Source organism: Pan paniscus, chromosome 2 (assembly GCF_029289425.2).
Source record: "Pan paniscus chromosome 2, NHGRI_mPanPan1-v2.0_pri, whole genome shotgun sequence".
NCBI classification, from domain to species: domain Eukaryota; kingdom Metazoa; phylum Chordata; class Mammalia; order Primates; family Hominidae; genus Pan; species Pan paniscus.
In genome coordinates, this window is record NC_085926.1 from 19,834,495 (window position 1) to 19,856,346 (window position 21,852).

Below are 21,852 nucleotides of genomic sequence, written 5' to 3' on the forward strand. Positions count from 1 at the left end.
TTTGTTTGTGATGGTAGTTACACAACCTATATGCATTTGTCAACACTCTTAGAATTGCACACTAAAAAGGGTGCTTTTTACTGTGTATAGATGATACCTCAATAACCCTATTTAAAAATTGATACATAATTTTTAAATGTATCACATCAAAAACATACCTAGGAATAAATCTAATGCAAGAGGTACAATATCTCAACATTGAAAACTAAAAAGCAATAAAGAAAAGCTAAATAAATGTATACATGTACCATATTTAGTGTTTGGAAGTCAAAACATTGTTTTAAAAAAAAAAAGTAAAATTCCCCAAATTGATCTTTAGATTCAATGCAATCACAATAAAAATCCCAGCAGATTGTGTGCATGCTTAAAAAAAAAAATAGAATGAGAGGCTGTGCTTAAAGCCTGAAACAAGTGATAGAAATGCCATGATAGCAACAAGCCAATGGGAATTGTCAAATCTATCAAAATCAACAAAGGACAACCAATTAAGAAAAATAGGAATTATGGAGATGAGAAAAAAAAAAAGAGGTCAATATAATGATTATATAAATAGATGGAGAAACACTGTTACTTAGAAGTGGATGAGATGAGCTGAGACCTGAACTAGGAGCCTTGATTAATATTTACTAAGCTAAACCAGTGCTAGGTACTTAGATATCCATTATCTCCATAACTGTTCAAATAAACTTACAAGTTGAAAAGGCAGCCATTATCTCCATTTTATAAATATAAAAGCCACAGCTTTGTAAGGTTAGATGTCTTTATAAGGTCATAAGTCAGTGAATGACAAATTTATTACTCAAAATGCTCTCAGTTTGCTTCTCAGGAGGGGTCTGATTGGTGATCCATAATTACTAAGCACTTTGCAATTTGCCTAAGTAAAGTATGAGGGCTGAAAGACTGCATCATGCTAGGAACTACAACTTTTGCAAATGGGAATCAAGAAATCAACATTACGTATATGATGTGATACAATTTGGGAAGGAGGTATCATAGCAAATAGAAAAAACTAAATGATGAGATAGAAATCACTGAAGCATGAAACTTGATTGAAATTACCGTTCTTCACACTTTATTAACACAGCCAAAGGTAAGAAATGTAAATGACAAGATGTTGATATTCTATGTGAAAAAAAAAGTTGCTAGCATCATGCACCTTTCAACATCCTTAGCACCATGTTCAGACATACAACTCTTTTTTTCAGTAGTCTATGTGGTGCAATGCATCTGGTTTCACAGACCACTGGCTTTTTGCTGAGCCCTGCTCAAGGATGACTGTGGCTTATGGTAGCTAGGTTCACACATTAAAGGCTGCTTCTTCCGTAACAGGACGGTGTATGTAAATAACATCAAGTAAACAGCAGAGATGCTAGCCTTAACGAAAGATAAACTGGAAAGCTACCAATTGCTCAAACATTAGGAAAGTCAACCTTCATAAAGATCCAAGAGGGCTTTGGTGAAGTTCTCAGGCAGACATCTAGCAGCCAATGCCAGCCAGCAGGACTATAACAGGCAGAGGAGACTTCTGGGTGCTGCCTGCTGCAACTTAACTGCGAAATGCAGCTAGAGCACTAGGTATACTCTGTGGATGGCAGTGACCTGAGCTAATGGCAGGTTGCCATGACCCAGTAAAAAGCAGCTGAGGCAAAAATCTGATTTTAGAGAAGAGAGTATTTCCATGTATCCATATCTTCTTTTTTTTTTTTTTTTTTTTTTTTTTTTTTGCAGTTGCAAGATTTAATAGAGTGAAAACATAGCTCCCATACAAAGGGAGGGGACCCAAAGGGGGTTGCCGTTGCCAGCTTGAATACCTGGGTTTATATCCCGATCCTTGTCCCTCCTGCTGTGCTCTCAGGCAATAGATGATTGGCTATTTCTTTACCTCCTGTTTTTGCCTAATTAGCATTTTAGTGAGCTCTCTGATTGGCTGAGTGTGAGCTAAGTTGCAAGCCCCATGTTTAAAGGTGGATGCGGTCACCTTCCCAGCTAGGCTTAGGGATTCTTAGTTGGCCTAGGAAATCCAGCTAGTCCTGTCTCTCAGTCCCCACCTCTCAACAGGAATACCCAATTGCTTTTGGGGAGGTTGGCCGATGACCACTCTAACTGCTTCCTGCTGAATTGGGGCATAGTAGGGGTGGTACAGTTGAGATTTCCTCGGGAGGGGTGCCTTCAATGTCATTAACATCAGAGCATGGGCTAGCAGGCCGTTCCAGGGGTCCGCGGTGGATCTTAGTCATGGACTGCATCTGGGGCTCCATTTGAAGAACTATTTGTAGTTTTACAGTTTCAATTCTGGAAGAGAGAAACTTAACAAGGAGCTTAAAGATACAGGGATTGAAATGTATGGCCTGCAGTGTAGGGGATTATTTCTTTGGCACACTTCACAGGCCGTGACTATCTGCTTGATAGTTTTGAAAAGGCCTGGCCCAGTAAATAATAATTTGGCCATCTGATGGGTGCTATCAATGCCTAAGTGGAAGGTTTGGTGAAGGGTTTTAAGTAATTTTTATTGGTGAGCTGCAGGGAAAAATATTTTTCCTTCTTCAGTGGCTAGCCATCTGGAGGGGAGGGAAGTATGTCCTCGTGAGGTTCCCTATTCTGTTTTTCCTGCTGAGTAGTGGGACTTGGTTTCCCGGAGGGGATTACCCCATACTAGGGGTCCTTCTATAAGCATTTCTAATGGAGGGTCCTGCCTTGCGGCTCTTTTGGCTTCAATATCCGCTTGGCGGTTCCCTTCTATTTCCCTTTCCTTTCCTTTCTGATGACCCTGGCAGTTTAAGACTGCCACCTCTTTAGATTTCTGTACAGCCAATAATAATTTTCTAATGGCTTCCTGATGTTTGATAGGTGTTCCCTCGGAAGTTAGGAATTCCCTTTCTCTCCACATTGCTGTGTGGGAATGGAGGACTAGGTAAGCATACTTAGAGTCTGTATATATATTTACCCATTTTCCTTCTCCTAATTCTAGTGCCCGAGTGAGGGCTATTAGTTCTGCCAGCTGAGCACTAATTCCTGGATTGAGGGGATTACTTTCAAGTATTCCATTGTCACCGACCACTGCATACCCCACTTTTCAAAGTCCTTTTTCTACAAAGGAACTTCCATCAGAATGCAAGTTGAGGTCGGGATCAGTCAAGGGAACCTCTAAAAGGTCCCTTCGAGTGGCGTAGGTTTGAGCAATTACTTATTAACAGTTACGTTCTATCTTTTCTTCATTGTCTGGAAGAAATGTGGCTGGGTTAAGAGTTGCAGAAGTGTGCAGTTGCAGGACTGGCCCTTCAAGTAATAGAGCCTGATATTTAAGTAAACGGTTGTCTGACAGCCACAAGTCTCCTTTAGCAGTGAGTATGCCATTCACATCATGAGATGTCCACACAGTAAGATCTCTTCCTTGTATCATTTTAACTGCTTCAGATACTAAGACTGCTGCTGCCGCCACTGCCTATAAACAATGAGATCAACCCTTTGCCACTACATCTATTTTCTTACTCAGGTATGCCACAGGTTGCAAGCTCATCCTTTGGACCTGTGCAAGGACTCCTAGAGCTATTCCTGTTTTTTCTGTGACATATAAAGAAAAGCCTTACCCCGTTGGCAAGCTTAACACTGGGGCTTAGGTTAGGGCCTTCTTTAGGGCCTGGAAAGTTGCTTCTGCTTCAGGTGTCCATCTTACTAAATGGGTATTGGCTTTCTGAGTTTCTTTAATTAGTGTATATAATGGTCTGGCTATTTTGTCGTACCTGGGAATCCATATTCGGCAGAAATCTGTTGTGCCAAGGAACCTTCTTAGTTGCTTTAGGGTTTTGGGATGAGGATAAGCCAGTATAGGTTGGATACGTTCCTCACTGAGTGCCCTGGTGCCTTTGGATAATTTTAGCCCTAGGTATTCAACCCGCTGTGAGCAGAGCTGAGCCTTTGGTTTGGAAACCTGTAGCCACAGGTAGCGAGGAAATTTAAGAGCTCTTGGGTGGCTTGATGGCACAAGGTTTCTGAACAGGTGGCTAAAATTAAATCATCCCCATACTGAAGGATAAGAGTGTCCAGGTATGAGAATTGTCTGAAGTCTTGGGCTAATGCCTGGCCAAACAGATGGGGGCTATCCTTGAACCCTTGGGGTAAAACTGTCCAGGTGAGTTGAGACGTTGGGATCGAAGGATCTTTAAAGGCAAACAAGAATTGAGAGTCAGGATGTACAGGGATGCAGAAAAAGGCATCCTTAAGGTCCAGGACTGTAAACCACTCTGCTTCCTCTGGTATTTGCGAAAGCAGAGTATAAGGGCTAGGTACAGCTGGGTATAGAAAAAAAACAGCCTCATTGATAATCCTGAGATCTTGCACTAATCTCTACTATCCGTTGTGTTTCTGTACTCCTAAAATTGGAGTATTGCAGGGGCTATTGCATGGTTTTACTAGGCCTTGGGCTTTTAGGTCCTTAACAATCTTTTGGAGTCCTTGTTGGGCCTCGGGTCGAGGGGGTACTGCCTTTGGTAGGGAAAGGAGGCAGAATCCTTTAGTTTAACTAGAACAGGACAGGTATTCTTTGCTCATCCATATTGTCCTTCTATTGCCCAGACTTCAGGATTAATTCCTTCCTCAAGCAGGGGACAACAAATGGGTGTTCCTTCTCCTATGTTCAGATGTATAATGGCCCCTGCTTTTGCTGGAATGTCTCTCCCTAACAAGGGAGTGGGGCTTTCAGGCATAATTAGAAAAGCATGTGAGAAGAGTAAAGTTCCCCAGTCACAACTTAGTGGCTGGGAGAAGTATCTAGTGACTGGCTGTCCTAGGACCCCTCAGATAGTGACAGATCTGGAGGACAGTTGTCCGGGACAGGAGAGTAAGACTGAGAAGGCCAGACCAGTGTCCAGGAGATAGTTAACCTCCTGGCCCTCAATGGTCAAGCATACCCGGGGCTCTGTGAGGGTGATGGCATGGGCTGGCGCTTGCCCCGGCACCCTCAGTCCTGCTGCTGGATCATCTGGTAAGTGGCTTCTGACTCAGAGGACCTTCATCCCCTTGGGCAATGGGCCTTCCAGTGATTCCCTTGACATAAGGGGTATGGACAAGGGGGTGGCTTATTTCTACTTGGACAATCTTTTTTAAAGTGTCCTTGAAGACTACACTGGAAGCAAGCCCTATTAGGCATTCGATTTGCCCAGCTTTTCCCTTTTCCAGAGTCTCCAAAGCTGCTTGCCTGAGGGCCATGACTAAAGCGGTGGCCTTTTTTTTTTTTTTTTATCCTGTTTGTCCCATTCCACCTGCTCCTCCTGATCTCTATTATAAAAAACCGAGGTTGCCAAGTTCAATAGGGTTTCTAAGTTTTGCTCCAGGCCTAAGGCAGACTTTTGAAGTTTTTTTCTAATGTCTGCAGCTAACTGAGTGATAAACTTATCCTTTAAGATTAGTTGACCTTCAATAGAGTCAGGTGACAGGGAGGTATGCTTCCTTAATGCCTCCCCTAGTCTCTCCAGAAAGGCAGTAGGATTTTCTTCCTTTCCTTGTGTTATAGTGGACATCACTGAATAATTCATAGGCTTCTTCCTAGTTTTCTTTAGTCCTTTTAGCACTCAAGTTAGCAAATGTCAGTGGCACCAATCTCCATGTTCTGATTCTGTGTCCTAATGAGGGTCTACACTGGGAACTGCCTGCTGACCTGTGGGGAATCGTTCTCTTTCCTCTGTTGTCATCCTATCATTGACCTGACTGTGATACCAGAGATCGCCAAACTCTCGGGCTGCAGTTATGGCGGCACTTCTTTCATTTGGGGTTAGCGTCTGATCTAGCAGTAACATTATATCTCTCCATGTCAGATTAAAGGATTGCCCTAGCCCTTGTAAAACATCAATATAGCCATCAGGGTTATCTGAGAATTTACCTAGGTCTATTTTAATTTGCTTTGTCTGAGAGAGGAAAAAGGTACATGCACTCTGGCTGGGCCAATTTCTCCTCCTCCCACTGCTTGGAAGGGGCATAATCGGGGAATACTGGCACTCTTTGGTTCATTGTCTACCCATTTGTCTATCTCCTTTTGGACCATTTGGGTTGAAGGGGGGTCCTTATTAGTTGGGGAAGGAGTCGGGGGGATGCTGGGATAGGGAGGTAGACTCTGAGGGCTTCCTGTAGGGCATACACCATAATTGCGAGTTGTCTCTTAATGAAAAGAAAGTTTGCACATATGGCACTTCACTCCATTTGCCTTCTTTTCTACAAAAGAGGTCTAACTGTAAGATGGTGTTATAATTTATACTTCTCTCAGGAGGCCAGGTTTCTCCCCCTTGAAGAGGATATTGTGGCCAGGCAGTACTGCAGAAGAATATAAGTCGTTTTTTTCTTGGAGTCTGAGGGTCAAATTGGTCCTAATTCTCCAGAATACATCTTAGGGGTGTTTTTGCCTTGGGGGGAATGTTTCCCATCTGGAAAAAGAACATAGGGATGCCAGCACCCCTAGTCATTTTCTGATGAGCATTAGTCCTAGAGCGTCCTCTATGGTCCTAATGCTTATTCCTTTCCAGGGTGCATAACCACCCATGGACCTCTGCTTATCGGATTAGTTACGCTCACCGATGTAGCAGTCCTGCACTCCTTTTCCCGCCTTTCTTGACCACAAAGAAAGGGGCCTGGGCTGCTGGATTCTAGTGGTCCTTTACCAGCGTGCCCAACATTGCCTTTGTGCTCAGAGGTGAGTTCCTTTCCAGGGTGCGTAACCACCCATGGACCTCTGCTTATCGGATTAGTTACGCTCACCAATGTAGCACTCCTGCATCTGTTTTCCTGCCTTTCTTGACCACAAGGAAAGCGGTCTGGGCTGCTGGATTCTAGTGGTCCTTTACCAGCATGCCCAACATTGCCTTTGCACTCAGGGGTGAGTCCTAGATCTGGGCTGGGTTCCTGAGTATTTCATAACAACCCAGCTGCCCCATCAAGATGCACTCCCATAAACAACAGTTCTTATGCAAATTCATTTCAGAGAGGGTGTAGCTAACCTTTTGAGTCAGGATTGAGATAGTCTTTTGATTCTGTAAGTACTTTAAGGCTTGGCTGAGTGCAAACAGCTCACACATTTGAGGAGACCAATTATTAGGCAATTTTTTAACTCTGCTTCCACAAGAGTCTCCTATCAATTACTGAATACCCATTGTGGTTTTTTCCTCAATCATCTGTGAGGAACCATCTACTGTCCTGTCCTGAAGGGAGTTCCTCCTAGGTCTGGTCGGACCTTTGTGTGGTAATTAAGATTTAAATCCTTTGTTAGGAAATCTGCTGGGTTAAGGGAATTATCAGTGGTTGAAGTTACATTACCCTTTTCTAACATAATAGCCCCATACTTTAAGATTTTTGAGTTAGTAAGCTACCTTTTTGCTTTTTTTGGCTATGAGGTGTGCTCACAACGAGGTTTCCTCTAACAGTTACTTTTCTAGTTTTAGCAAAGCAGTTGCGCTACCGACTGAATGCATTTGGCCCATCCGCAGGTTACTGGGCTAAGGACTTGCTACGCCCTTATTTACACTGACAACAACAGATCGCGCTTCTGCACTCAATTATCTGCAATTATCAATTACAGGTTTTAAATTTACCCTGGCTTTTAAAGGAATAGGGCACACTTTTTTTTTTTTTTTTTTTTTACTATTTCTGTTTTTCTTTCTTTTTCTCTTTGACTCCCTCTTTGTCTCTCTGTCTCTCTCTCTCTCCATCTCTCTCTCTCTCTCTCTCCGTCTCTCTCTCTCTCTCAGCCTTACAAACTTGGGGCCCTGGCAAGGGTGGTGGGGAACGGGTCCCACGTAACTGCCCATGTAGAGAGCTGTGTACCTAAATCGGAAGGGATACCAGGGATAAGACTCCCTGGGTTATAGCCTAGGTGCCTAAGGACGCAGCGTAGCGCCTCCTTAGATCCCTTTGGAGATACAACTTGCTAGAGGAAATGAAAGTCTGAACCATTAGTACCTAGGAGGCAGGGATCAGAGGAAGTAGATTCAGAGGTAAGGAGAATTTTGGGGCTACACTTTCAAGAAAGTCCCAGTCAGGACCCAGGAGGCATGGTTCAGAAGGAAAGGTAGGGGCGCACTGCTGAGTAGAGACTTCTGGCTGCGCCATGATCTCAACCGGCTACTGCCGGGAGTTCGGGACAACAGCTTTCTGCCTCTAGTTGGCCCTCGGCTTCCCCAAGAAAACTGAAAGTGGAAGCTGGCTCCGGGCAGACCAACGTCCCCAGTAGAAGGGTTGGGGGTTGTTAGAAAGCCCTTCCGCAGATAGCCTCACACCTGAGTCTTAAGTCCGGCGGCCACGCTAATTGTTTTTAACTGCCCGACAAGTGCCCCGTATTTTCCTCCAGTTCTAAGGAAGGATAGAACAGAATAGCAAGCGAAAGTGGTCCAATATTACTCACCACTTTGGATGTCCCTTCGTGGTCGCCAAAATGTTACCGGGGTCCTTGCTCACAGAGCTCCCAAGATGGTGGTGAGCCGCTTCCAAGATGATGGCGGGCCGCTTCCAAGATGGAGGCAAGCCTCGTATTCTCTGACCTGGGGTTCTTGGCCTCACAGATTCCAACGAATGGAATCTTGGGCCATGCGGTGAGTGTTAAGCTCTATTAGAAGCCGTGGGTCACGGAAGAGAACCGTGGAACCCAGTGACTAGTGTTCAGCTCGATTAGGACGAAACCAGGCACTTAGCCATGCAGGAACAATGGCAACCCTTTAGCATGATCGGGAGTGGCAATGGGAGTCTGGCTGGATCAGGAGCACAGCGGACACCCTGCCAGATTCAGAGGGATGGGAGTCAGCAGCAGGATGGGAGTCAGCGGCGGGTCTGCGACAGTGGCAAACAGCAGTGGTAGACAGCGAGCGAAAGCTTAGCTGGAGCCGTAACAAACATGGACCAGAAGAGTGCAGTTGCAAGATTTAATAAAGTAAAATAGAGTGAAAACAGAGCTCCCATACAAAGGGAGGGGACCCAAAGGGGGTTGCCCCCATGTATCCATATCTTCTAGACAACAAGAGGTGAAGCTTTTAAATGATGTCAGTTCAGCTACCCTAATTTTTATTAAAAGGCTCAAACTTTTAAACAGGGTTTGCCCAGATAAGCAGCACTAGGTCCCTTGCCCCAAAGCCATCCTGCATTCAGGGCAGGGAGCAAACCCCTCAATCAGCTAAACTTAAATTCATGTGGCTCAAGGATCACTTCCATCACCTGTGCCACTTTGATTCTAGCTGGTTTAACTCATAGAAGAAACTTCAACAGGAGGTATGTTTCTGAATCCTAGGCAATTCCGAAACAAGAAGCAATGGAAGCAATTCCTAGGCACAGAATTGAAGGGGTGCACTTGAAAAGAATATTGACAATAGATTGCTAAATAGCACCTGCACTCTATTCAGTCCCTAGCACCTCAAAGAATAATGAAAAGTATAGAATAGGCTGAGTAGGGAAGACAGATACTTCATAATAAAAAGTAATGACCAGCCAGGCACAGTGGTTCACGCCTGTAATCCCACCACTTTGGGAGGCCAAAGCGATGGATCACCTGAGGTCAGGAGTTCAAGACCAACCTGGCCAATATGGTGAAACCCCATATCTACGAAAAATACAAAAAATTAGCCTGCCATGGTGGCACACACCTGTAATCCCAGCTACTTGGGAGGCTGAAGCACAAGAATCGCTTGAACCTGGGAGGCAGAGGTTCCAGTGAGCTGAGATCGCGCCTCTGCACTCCAGCCAGGGTGACAAAGACTCCATCTCGAAAAAAAAAAGTAATGACTGGGCTTCCGTCCAAAATTTCTAAATTGCATGAAGGAAATAATGTTTCAAATGTCGTGCTCCAATAAGAGAAGACAGTATATATAAAGTAGATTTTTAGGCCAGATATAGTAAATGCATAGTATCAAAATTAACTTCATTTCTTCCAAATTAGTTTAAGTCCATAGGTCATAAATTCTAGCTAATGTACACATATGAGAACCCTGGTAAGTTTCAAATCAAGGTTTTCTCCATTTCTCTCCTTCACTCAGATATCACATAATTTCTTCTATGGCTTCGGTGACATACAGATACTGGGTAGTAGAAACACAATTTTCACTGAGAAAATTGCTCTGAGATAACTGCTCTCAGAGCTAAGAATTGGCTTATTTCCTAAATTTGGTGGGAGCTATGAAATCTTGTATGCCTTGTTACATCTTTGACTTCCTAAAATTGAAGCTCAGCCCGCTGAGTCACTTCAGTTAAGTGACTATGAGTTTAAGAGCCAGGATGGACCTATGGTCTTCCCAGTGAGAAGCAGCTCAAGACGCAGCTGCTTAAAGGAAACACACCTCTCCCCAGGTCTTCCAAACACCTTGGCTGAAACTAGGCAGAAGCAGAAAAAAGGGAGAGAGAATTTCCTTGGATTTTTAACTCACTGGACACTAGATAATTTGATTTCAGTCTTGAATTACTTTGAATTTTATCTTCAGATTTTAACTGGCAAGGAAATTTAACATTTGGGTATTATTTATTCCTGTGAATTTGACACTAGAAAGTTTATTCAAATTTTATCATCTTCATGTTTATCATCTTTATGTTGGCATTTTATTACCAGAGTATCTCAATGCTATTATTTATTCTCATTGTAGAATTCTCATTGTAGAATCCTTTATACGCTATGTTGGACAACATGACTGGGCATAAGTTGGAATGAGAAATAGAATAAAATGATAACTTTTTAATTTGTCAATGGAGTTTCCTTGACGTTGAAAACGTACAGTTCTGACCCATTTTATAGCCTACCAGGGACAAAATATAAAGAACCCACCAGTGGTAGGAGGAGGATACACAAAGGAACCTCAACTGGTACTTTTAGAATAGATTTAGGAAAGTGAATCAGGACCATCCTGAAAGATGGCTTATCTCCTCCCTTAAGGGCAACGGCCCCATGCCTGCTTGACCATAGTTTGATGACTTAAGCCAAACGTGTTAAGAAAGCATGAGTTTAGAGATCATTTGGAAAAGACTGCTTATTCCCCAAACCTTATGTTTTCTTTTGTCTTGTTTTTGCTGTCTTAAACGCTTTAAATTTGTGGTTTTTAATATATGGAAAGAGCTCCTCTAGCTGTATTCTTCATTTGTTCTTTTAAAGAATTAATTTTTAAAAGACAAGTAATTTTTTAATAGAAAAGGAAATGTAAGGAAGTCAAGATCGCTTTTTTTTTTTCTTAAAATTTTTCACCTGTAGTGGGCGCGGTGGCTCACGCCTGTAATCCCAGCACTTTGGGAGGCTGAGGCGGGCAGATCACAAGGTCAGTAGATCGAGACCAGCCTGGCTAATATGGTGAAACTCCGTCTCTACGAAAAATTAGCCTGACATGGTGGCACGTGCCTGTAGTCCCAGCTACTCAGGAGGCTGAGGCAGGAGAATCGCTTCAACCCAGGAGGCAGAGGTTGCAGTGAGCCAACACTGCGCCACTGCACTCCAGTCTGGGTGACAGAGTGAAACTCCATCTCAAAAAAAAAAAAAAATTCACCTGTAGTTCCATGCACAAGATCTAGCTTTTAGTCCACTACATAAACATGAATCTCCTTACTCTTGGTGTGTTACTACATTTTGATCACCTGTGACAGAAATTGCAGTTCAAATTGGCTTAACCAACAAAGAAAATTAAACTTGGCATCACAAATCACACTATGAATTCAGACGGCCAACTAAAATGGATGGAATTCTTAGGCCTACAAAACTTCTAATATCATTCTGAACTGTCTTTGCTGAGGCCGAATGTTAACTCTTCAATCACTTGTCAAGCTCTTAGGTGCTTTATGGAAAACAATAAATTTTAAAATCCAAAATCTAATTTATTAGCAACACATACAGGCATATGAGTCTTACCACTGTGAACTCTAACATAATATCTAAAACCAGAATGGATTCAACATTTTAGATAAACACAGAGTTAATAATTCTTTTGCTTGAATGAATGAAGTCCAAAAATATCACATGGGTGTTTTACACTTGATCCGGTCTGCATGCCGTAGCTCATCTAGAACATTTCTGATGTTCTCAACACAAACTTCTCCTCTGTGATGCTTTTTTGATGCAAGATTCCATACATTTTCAAATTCTTCATCAGAAAGTTTGACACCAATGTTACACAATATCTCTGCAATCTAGAAAAAGGCATTTAAAATAGACCATGATTTATATGTTTTAAAACTTGTAATGAAAAATATCTTTATAACATCTAAGACTATGGATATTTTTCCAAAAAAGTATGTGTGAAAAGTATGTGTGTGTATGTATTTGTGTGTGTGCATGTGCTTGTATATATACATAATGAGAAAATATCAAAATTTTAATACTGTCAGCTCAGGAATAATTTTGTTATTATGAATATGAGGGTGTTCAAATACACTAGCCAATATATAAAGTTACTTTCAACTTTAAATGTCTCATTATTTTAAGGAGAGGTAGCAAAATTTAAGTAAAAAGAGTGAAAAAAATAAAGAAGACTTGCTAGGTTTGAGTTCCATTTCAGTCATTTATTGTCATTTTGGTCTTGTGTATGTCACCTAAGCCACTTGAACATTAGTTTCGTTTATTTATTTATTTATTTATTTATTTATTTTTGAGACCGAGTCTCACTCTGTTGCCCAGGCTGGAGTGCAGTGGTGTGATCTTGGCTCACTGCAGCCTCTGCCTCCTGGGTACAAGCGATTCTTCTGTCTCAGCCTCCTGAGTAGCTGGGATTACAGGTGTGTGCCAGCACACCTGGCCAGTTTTTTTGTATTTGTAGTAGAGATGAAGTTTCACCATGCTGGCCAGGCTGGTCTTGAACTCCTGACCTCAAATGATCCACCCATCTCGGCCTCCCAAAGTGCTGGGATTACAGGCATGAGCCTCTAGGCATGGCCAAGTTTTGTATTCTTTAAAATACAAACATTTATAAAATGTATCTAACTGGCCTGTTGGAACTTTAACTATGTGTGCAAATGGCAGATAGTGTACCCATGATTAAGAGAGGACACTAAAAGCCAAGCACACTGAAAACCAGCAACCTTTGGTTACAAATAATCTCTCTACAGTGATAATTATTAAAACAGATGAAGGTGGGGAAAAACATGCTTCTTATGTCTTAAGAAAAATATAGGAAAGGAAAGTAAGAACTAGTAGCGGGAAGAAACAATAGAATGAGTAGTGGGAATAAAATATGTGAAAACAAAATTTTAAAATGAAACTAAATTTAAAAGAAGCATTTACTATGAAGCATTCAGAAAAAAAAAAAAACAAAAAGGGAAATGAAAAGGTTAGAAGCGAATAGCCAAAGAAATAAAATAGTTGCAGAATACATCTATTAAACAGAATCTCAACAATTAAAAAATCCCCTAGAAATGATGTACCCTCGTGGGAAATTAGTGTAATTAAATACAAATTAAGTACTATTCAAATACAAATCAAATTCTGAAATTCAGAAGAGCAGAGCTGCTAGCAACTGCAGCTATAAAGCAAAAACACAATACCCCTATGCATAGCTGCTATTTTCCCCACCCACTGGTAGTTTAAAAAGGCCCCTGCAGAGTGAGCTCAGGAATGGTTTGAGTCAGTCTTGAGCATCCCAGACCTTCTCCCCTGCTTCCTTCCCCACTCCTTGGAGGCTTTGCTCCAGTGGTTTGGCTTTCTATCAGTAGTATGCTGACTACCTAACATGTCTACTGAAATCTATCCACCCTCAAGTCAACATTATTATTCCAAGCAGGTCTTTGACTTCTTACTTTTTGTCTAGAATTGTGGGATAAAAGATGACTTCCTAGTTAAAAGGATGACTTCCTTTAGGGGTTATGAAACAAGCAGGAGATTTCTGTTCCTTTAGGAAACCCTAAAGTTCTATTTCATAGGCCTTTCAGAGTGATTGAGGAAAGTGAAAACACAATCTGGAGGTTTTCTTCTTTGACCCACAGGAAGGATACCAAGTTCCTCCTTTGGGGCCAGTAAGCAAGCATCAGCCTCTGTCTCTCCTTCCTCTCTGTCCTGCGTCCGTGTGAAAGAATTGCTGGGATGCATCTGCCATTAATTCGGTTAGTATTTAATACATTTCCAAGCCATCAACCCTTCATCTGAAGTCCGAAAAGACATCGTATGTCTTTTCCTTTATCATTTCTAGCTCCAGCTATGAAGGTTCTGAAGAAGCAAGTACTCCCTGAATTACACCTGCTTTCCATAAGCACAGATGTAGACAGGCTAGTCTAACTGAGCACTGCTATCAATCTCTGGCCCTCAGCACCCCAGTGGCTATTCAGACCTAGCTGGTTTTATAACCCTAGCTTTATAACTCATCTAGGAAGAGGAACATCTCGGATGTGGGCATCATGTTTTCTGAGTCAAAAATAAATAAATAAATAAATAATTAATTAAATAAGACAGATGTATTACCTTACCTGTGTTGTGGCAACAAGACAGAATATTTTAAATCAATGCTTGTCACAGATAATCTGAGACATATGATACCAGTGGACAAGAAGGGTAGCAAAGTGACCATCCTCATGCCCACTCTTAGTTCTAGAGGCCCAAGGCCATCAGGATTCTTACATAAGGAAGGGGTTGATCCTGTTCCTTTTCTCAACTAGAATAGTATTAAATGTTTTAGAAAAATATTTTTCTTCTTTACGTGGACCATATTGAATGTAAAATATGAATTTGCTCTTTCTGTCACAGCATAAATTCTACCTCAAGAATTGTACCAGATGTCACAACCAAGTTGAGGATTATTCACCAAGAATCCTATACTTGGGGATCCTGTAGACTTTTGTAAATATAAAAACTCAAGTTTTTAAAAGTCTAAAATAGCAGTTGTTGATAGAGAAAACATTTCCATTTTTGTATGCTTATATGCTATACCTCTTCTTTTGATCTGGTCTTGAAGAAGTCTCTTTCAAACACTCCTTTCCGGGCGAAAATGGTAGGATATAGTAGTGAATATGCACTACCTTCTTCACCATAATTAGTTCTGTCACTGATGCGACGAATTCGGGGGGCAGGAATGTCAGATCGAATGGTTGGAACACCACAAATGGGGTAACCTAGGTCATTGATGAGGGAAGAAAACAGACATTCTAAAACAAAGCTGTGTAACACAGTAGCCACCAGTCACATGTGCATACTGAGCACTTAAAATGTAGCTAGGAAGAATTTTGGTGTATTCCAAATGTAAAATTCAAACATTTTAGTACAAAAAAGGAAAATATTTAATAATTGTTATATTGATTAGTTATTGAAATGATAATATTTTGAATATATATAGTATTAAAATTAATTTCACTTGTTTCTTTTTTTAACATGACTTTTTTTTCTTTTTCTTTTTCTTTTTTGAGACAGGGTCTCACTCTGTCACCCAGGCTAGAATGCAGTGGCATGATCATAGCTCACTGCAGCCTTGAACTCCTGGACTCAAGTGATCCTCCCACCTCAGCCTCCCAGGTTGCTGAGACTACAGGAGTTTGCCACCATGCCCAGCTAATTTTTGTATTTTTTGCAGAGACAGGGTCTCACTATGTTGCCCAGGCTGGTCTTGAACTCCTCACCTCAATTGATCCTCCCACCTTGGCCTCCCAAGATTCTGGGATTATGGGCATGAGCCACCATGCCCAGCCTGGTTTTCTTTAATGCTAAAAAGTTTGTAAATACATAGATGACTTCAATTTTATTTCTATTGGACAACACAGTCTAACGAGAGTAACAAGATTTCATTACTCTAGAATGTATAGCATGTCTATAAAAATCCAGTTGAGAAAAATATGTAAATCCTCAATCATGTCCTTATTCCAAGGGTGTGATCTTGATCAACATAAAATAGTTTTTCTAAATCACCAAAATTCACCATGCTTCATATTATAGGTTGAATTGTCTCCTCCCAAAATTTATATGGTGAAGTCCTAACCTCCACTAACTCAGAGTGTGACCCTATTTGGAAATAAGGTCTTTTCAGGTATAATTAATTAAGATAAGGTCATACTGGAGTATGGTGGGCCCCTAACCTAATATGGCTAGAGTTCTTGTAAAATGGAGAAATTTGGACACAGACATGAAAATGGGGAGAACACCACGTGAAGATGAAGGCAGAGATCAGGGTGATGCTGAAGAAGCCAAGTGGTGCCAAAGACTGCCAGCAAATCATCAGAAACTAGGGAAGAGGCATGGACAGATTCTCCTTTACAATCCACCAGAGGAACCAATCCTGCTGACACCTTGCACGTCAAGCCTCCAGAACTGTGAGACGATAAAATTCTATTAAGACACCAGTTTGTGGTACTTTGATACAGCAGCCCCAGCAAACTAACACATGGGGAATGAATATGCAGAGAAATGTTATGTAAAATCTCTTTAAATATTTGAAGGCAGATATGTATGGAGCTAAGAATCATATGGTTTTAAAATCGTCTAATATTAATACTTGGTGGAGTCTGAATTACTACAATGTATAACATTCAATGTTCTGATCTATAATGGTTTCCATTTCATTAATATATAAAGAATCATTTTACTTTGGTCATCATTGGCAATTCCATTCAATCAACATTTATATGTGGGCCTCTCCTCCCCAGGTGGTTAGAATATGAATTAAATGCAAGGTACAAAGCTTTGGGAAACTTAGTCTAACAGAGAAAGGCAGGGGACAATGCAATGACAGACAGAGGACAGTTTGTTGATGCTTTTAAAACTTGACAAATAAGTGACATACAAGTAGAAGGAATGGCTCCTACAATTGCATTGATCTCAGAAGAAGTTGTCTTATAGTAGTTGGAAACTTTATCACTTGGTCTCAGAAGTGTCCGGAGAGTCTTTTCTGTGCTTCCTGCTTCTTTTAAGACAATATCTTCTGGCTTTATGAGGAGAGTTGGTTCAGGTTCTTCAACATTAGCCTCAGTAGGGTTTACACAATCTGGTTTTCTACCTTTAAGGAAAATAAATGAAAGAAAAAATGCAGGAATACATTACTACTTAGTGCTTGCTGCTCTGTAACAGGATAAGTTTTCCCATCTAGTCTCTTCTTGCTAATGGAAACAGCTGGCATGACCCCTCCACTGACCCAACACCCAACTGTGGAAGAGTAAGTTCAGGCCAATGTCATATGCCAGGAAATCTGAACATGGCCTAATGTTTTCTTCTGCTACTCCACTCACTTTATTCTAGAATAAAGCTTTGAAATATGAGAGACCAAATGTAAACATAGAATCCATTCATTTCTTTTCTTAAAAAAAAAAAAAAATAGAGCGGCCAGGCACGGTGGCTCACGCCTGTAATCCCAGCACTTTGGGAGGCTGAGGTGGACAGATCACCTGAGGTCAGGAGTTCGAGACCAGCCTGGCCAACATGATGAAACCCCGTCTCTACTAAAAATATAAAAATTAGTCAGGCATGGTGGCAGGCGCCTGTAACCCCAGCTACTCAGGAGGCTGAGACAGGAGAATCACTTGAATCAGGGAGGCAATGGTTGCAGTGAGCCGAGATCGCGCCATTGCACTCCAGCCTGGAGGATAACAGTGAGACTTCGTCTCAAAAAAAAAAAAAAAAAAAGAGCGTATTTTAATATTTAACTTGAACTACAGAGTTTTTCCTAGCACTATGCACTAGGGAGAAATAAGACAAGACATGCTTGTAATGGAAAATTCCACATCTACTTGACTGGGGGGAGCATGCGCTACAACATCAAGAGAGATGATAAGAACTCACTGTGAGCTCAAGAACTGTTTCTACAACTAACTCCTGACAAGTCAGTGTACAAAAGAAAACCCTGAGATAGAACTGAAGTTGTAAGACTCTGTCCTCTTTTGCAGATTGCTTTGCTGAGCCAATTCTGAAATTTAGGAATAAATTCCTGCAATCTTTTTCAGATCTGGTTACTACATATATACCACTAGAGAGCGCTGTGGTGTTTCCATCTTTAGAAAAATTCTAAAGGTTCTGGGGGAGCCCAAGTAAGGGTTGCAAAGGCAAGTGACCTGCTGGTATTAGAGAAGGGTGGATACCGTGGCAAACTAGAAAAGACTTACCTCGCTGAAGAACGCATTCCTCCCCGCAACCCCACCTCTCCCCACACTCAGTTCCTGCCAATTGCTGCTCTGAAAATTCTCAGGCCCACTGTTCCAGATCCTCTAACCCTCCACCTCACCAAAAGTAGAAATCTGGACAAAGTTTGAAAAAGAATTTCTCAAAAAATTGAAAGATTACTTACCCACTTTTCTCCAAAAGTCAACAGTAAGATAGAATTTGATATCAGAAAAATTTTGGCAGAACATTCCTGGGCCCCCTCTAGACCTACTGACTACAAACTTGACAGTTTCTACCCTAAAATCATAGAAGATGAAAATCCTCAAAAACTCCATTTAAAATGGCTGAAGAAATCAGCATCCAAAAACCAGAAACAATTTGAAGAATTATCTGGTCTGAAATAAGCTTTTGCTTTCTACCACTACTTCATGAGTTGTGCCAAGAAGGAAGCTCTGTCACCCCTGTTTATGAAAGGGTTGGAGTAGAGCTGTTTTCTATAAAAAGCTTCATTACGTAGGGAAGATTCTGATGCTTTCCTAGTGGATAGAATAGAAAGGCTAACCCATAAGGGCTCGCATCATCAAGAGAGACCAAAATTTGGTTTTGACTTCACAGAAAGGCATGACCCAAGAATAAAAGTGAAAATAGTAGTATCTCCACTTTTTAGAAGAGAGACATCCCGAGAGGAAATAAAAATGTAAATATCTTTTTAAAAAGTTGAACCTCTAATAATTAAGATACAAAAATTAAGGTAGGCTGGATGCAGTGGCTCATGCCTGTAATCCCAGCATATTGGGAGTCTGAGGAGGGAGGATCCCTCAAGCCAGGAGTTCACAACCAGCCTGGGCAACACAGCCACTCAAGAGGCTGAGGCAGGTGAATCACTTGAGCCCAGGAGTTCAAGGCTGCAATGAGCTATGATTGCACCACTGCACTCCAGCCTGGGCAAACAGAGTGAGACACTGTCTCAAAAAAAAAAAAAAAAAAAAAAAAGCAAGGCAAATGAGGTATTATTATAAACCAACTAAAGTACAACAATGTAAGAATTTTTGTTAGAAATAACACTCAATGGTAGTGAGATTGGAGTAAAACCTTACAGACTTAGCTGATAAAATTGCAAATCAGTAAAATCATTTAGAAAAGCAAAATGAAAATAGAGTTACTTCTGAGACAATAATAACATTCATAAGAAATGAGAAATAAAAAGCTTTTTGAGATATGATCATTATAGCATTGTGCATATTACTTTTAAAATATCTAGAAACAGCCTAAATTTCATAGAGTAAAGAAATGGTTTAGTAAATCATAATATATCAGCATGAGGGAACTGAAATGTAGTTCATAGAAACCAAAAAAGCATTTCTTTATTCCTTAGAAATATGAAAGCTGGCTGGGCATGTTGGCTCTTGTCGGTCATCCTAGCACTTTGGGAGGCCAAGACAGGAGGATCACTTGAGGCCAGGAGTTCGAGACCAGCCTGGGCAACATGGTGAAACCCTGTCTCTGCTAAAAATACAAAAAATTAGCCAGGCATGGTGGCACACACCTGCCATAATCCCAGCTACTCTGGAGGCTGAGGCACGAGAATCACTTGAACCCGGGAGGTAGAGATTGCAGTGAGCCAAGATCACACCACTGCACTCCAGCCTGGACAACAGAGCAAGACCCTATCAAAAAAAAAAAAAAAAAGGAAGAAGAGAAATGCGAAAGTTAAATTTTAAAAAGCCTTATATAGTATGTTCAGTGTTATTTTAGACATGCTTAAAATATATACATATACACATATGTATATATGTATATCTATATATGTAATGATACAGAAAGATAAAATGTAGGCCAGAGGTATCCAACCATTTGGCTTCCCTGGGCCTCACTGGAAGAAGACTTATCTTGGGCCACACATAAAGTACACTAACACTAAGGACAGCTGATGAGCTTAAAAACAAAATATCGCAAAAAAATCTCATAGCGTTTTAAGAAAGTTTACAAATTTGTGTTGGGCAGCATTCAAAGCTGTCTTGAACCAAGGGTTGGACAAGCTTGATGTAAACATTATAACGTTTGAATCAAAAGTAAAGATTATGCTGTTTTTCCTTTTTATACAAAATTTTTAAAATCTAATTTTATGTCAAATTGTATGTTTCCTGGGAAAGGGAACTAACTACTCAGATAATCGTTTTTAAACAGGTTTCTGAGAAACTGTCTTTTATATTTTGAGCTTCAGTGTAAGTTTTGTGCTTTTAATTTTTTTGAATAAATAATACATGGTTCCAAACTCAAAAGATACAAAAATATAGATTAAAAAGTGAATCTCATTGCCACCCTGTCCCTCAGCCATCCAACTGCCTCTTCCTGGAAATAATAAATATTATTGATTCTTTCCTACACTACTACAGATATTCCATGCATAAACAAGCAAATAAAAACTACGTATAAATGTATATTTTTATTTTTCATATAATATTAAAGTTGAATATAGCTGAGCTCTTAGAAAAATTAAAATACAGAAGTCCATTTAAGAATTCAGCAAATGGCTAAGCATGCTGGCTCACACCAATAATCCCAGCACTTTGGGAGGCCAAAGCAAGAGAATCCCTTGAACCCAGGAGTTCAAGGGCAAGTAGGACCAGCCTGGGCAACATAGTGAGACCTCGTCTGTATTAAAAATAATAATAATAAATTTTAAATTTAAAAAAAAAATAATTCATCAAACCTTCAAAAATTAAATACCTTTAATAATGACCCTCTCTTCATACTCTTTAAGAAGCATTTTGTCTTTCCAGTTAAGAAAATTTGCGAATTCCAGATAGTTAATGAAGCCATCATTATCCACATCACAGTAGTCAAATAGCTGGTCCAGGAGCTTGTCATCTAAACTCAAGTTGGCCTGGTCACAAGCTTCCTGCAGCTCGTCTTTATCTATCATCCCATCTCCCTTCTGTTATACAGGAAGCAAAAGAACATAAAATGGGAGTTGTCTTCAAGAGCAGAGTAGGCAACATTATTTAGTTTAAGAAAAAAGAAATAGCTTCATCACATAAATTCAAATTTGTCTCAATTTTCACAGAAGAGGAGTCAAATACGCTGGTTAGACTGTGGTAGAGCATTATTACCGTGATATGGGCTTGACATTTCATATGACCAATAGGTGTGTACTTTTGACAGCTCTCTACAATTTTTATCCTTACAAAGTTTTTAATACCTTCTGTGTTTTAACCTGGCAATAAATGGCCCTTCATTTCATTGCCTGTTATTAAGGAGAAATTGGGGAGATAGTTGCAGGAGAAGTTCACGGAGGTGGGTTCAAAGACAGTGGTCTGGTTTTCATAACACTCCTATAGGCAAGAGGGAAATGCTACCAATCTGATGGTCAGCCCCATTGAAACAAGTAACACTAAGATTCATCCTGGTAAGTAGGGGGAGGAGGGTGGAGGGAAAAAGTCTCACCTCCTTTCAGACAGCAGTTAAAGACAGAAGTACCTACACTGAGTATGAACAGAGGGAAATGTATAAGGGCTCTCAGCAGAAACTGGCTGATTCACTTGGGAGATGAAGGGGCAGAGCACACAATGTTCGTTAAGGAAGAATGTCAACAGCTGGGACATCTTAGCACTCAGTTCCTCCTGCAGTCTATCAAGCCAACCTTAAATCCATTCAGAGATGATGGCAAAGGTCCCAGTTTTCTTGTTTGTTTCTGCAGTGGATTCTGCCTGCTATAAGGGAGCTTTGGCCCCCTCAGAGAGACTTCCCTGAGAGGAAATAACTCCCAAGAGGAATCATAAATGAGTCACTGCGTAGTATTTAAGCTCTTACTGCCCAGGACTGGATTTACAATGCTGATGGAGGCAATC

At 40.9% G+C, this 21,852-nt stretch overlaps 1 protein-coding gene and 1 pseudogene across 3 annotated transcripts in view; both read right to left on the bottom strand.

Annotated features, from left to right (window-relative positions):
• Window positions 1–4,042: 4,042 nt before the first annotated feature.
• On the bottom strand, window positions 4,043–6,413 carry LOC134729927 (uncharacterized; annotated as a pseudogene).
• Window positions 6,414–6,440: 27 nt separating this feature from the next.
• EFHB (EF-hand domain family member B) overlaps window positions 6,441–21,852 on the bottom strand; it is a 63,004-nt gene continuing 47,592 nt past the window's right edge. For 2 of the 3 annotated variants that reach the window (XM_034955953.3, XM_003826181.5), the window contains 4 exons: window positions 20,732–20,939; window positions 16,692–16,904; window positions 14,852–15,033; window positions 6,441–12,126 (listed from right to left, as the gene is read on the bottom strand). In XM_034955953.3, coding sequence (XP_034811844.2) covers window positions 11,953–12,126; window positions 14,852–15,033; window positions 16,692–16,904; window positions 20,732–20,939 — 777 coding nt within the window. In that variant the 3' untranslated portion in view covers window positions 6,441–11,952. The remainder of the gene's footprint in view (window positions 12,127–14,851; window positions 15,034–16,691; window positions 16,905–20,731; window positions 20,940–21,852) is intronic. The other variant, XM_034955951.3, reaches the window with a different exon arrangement.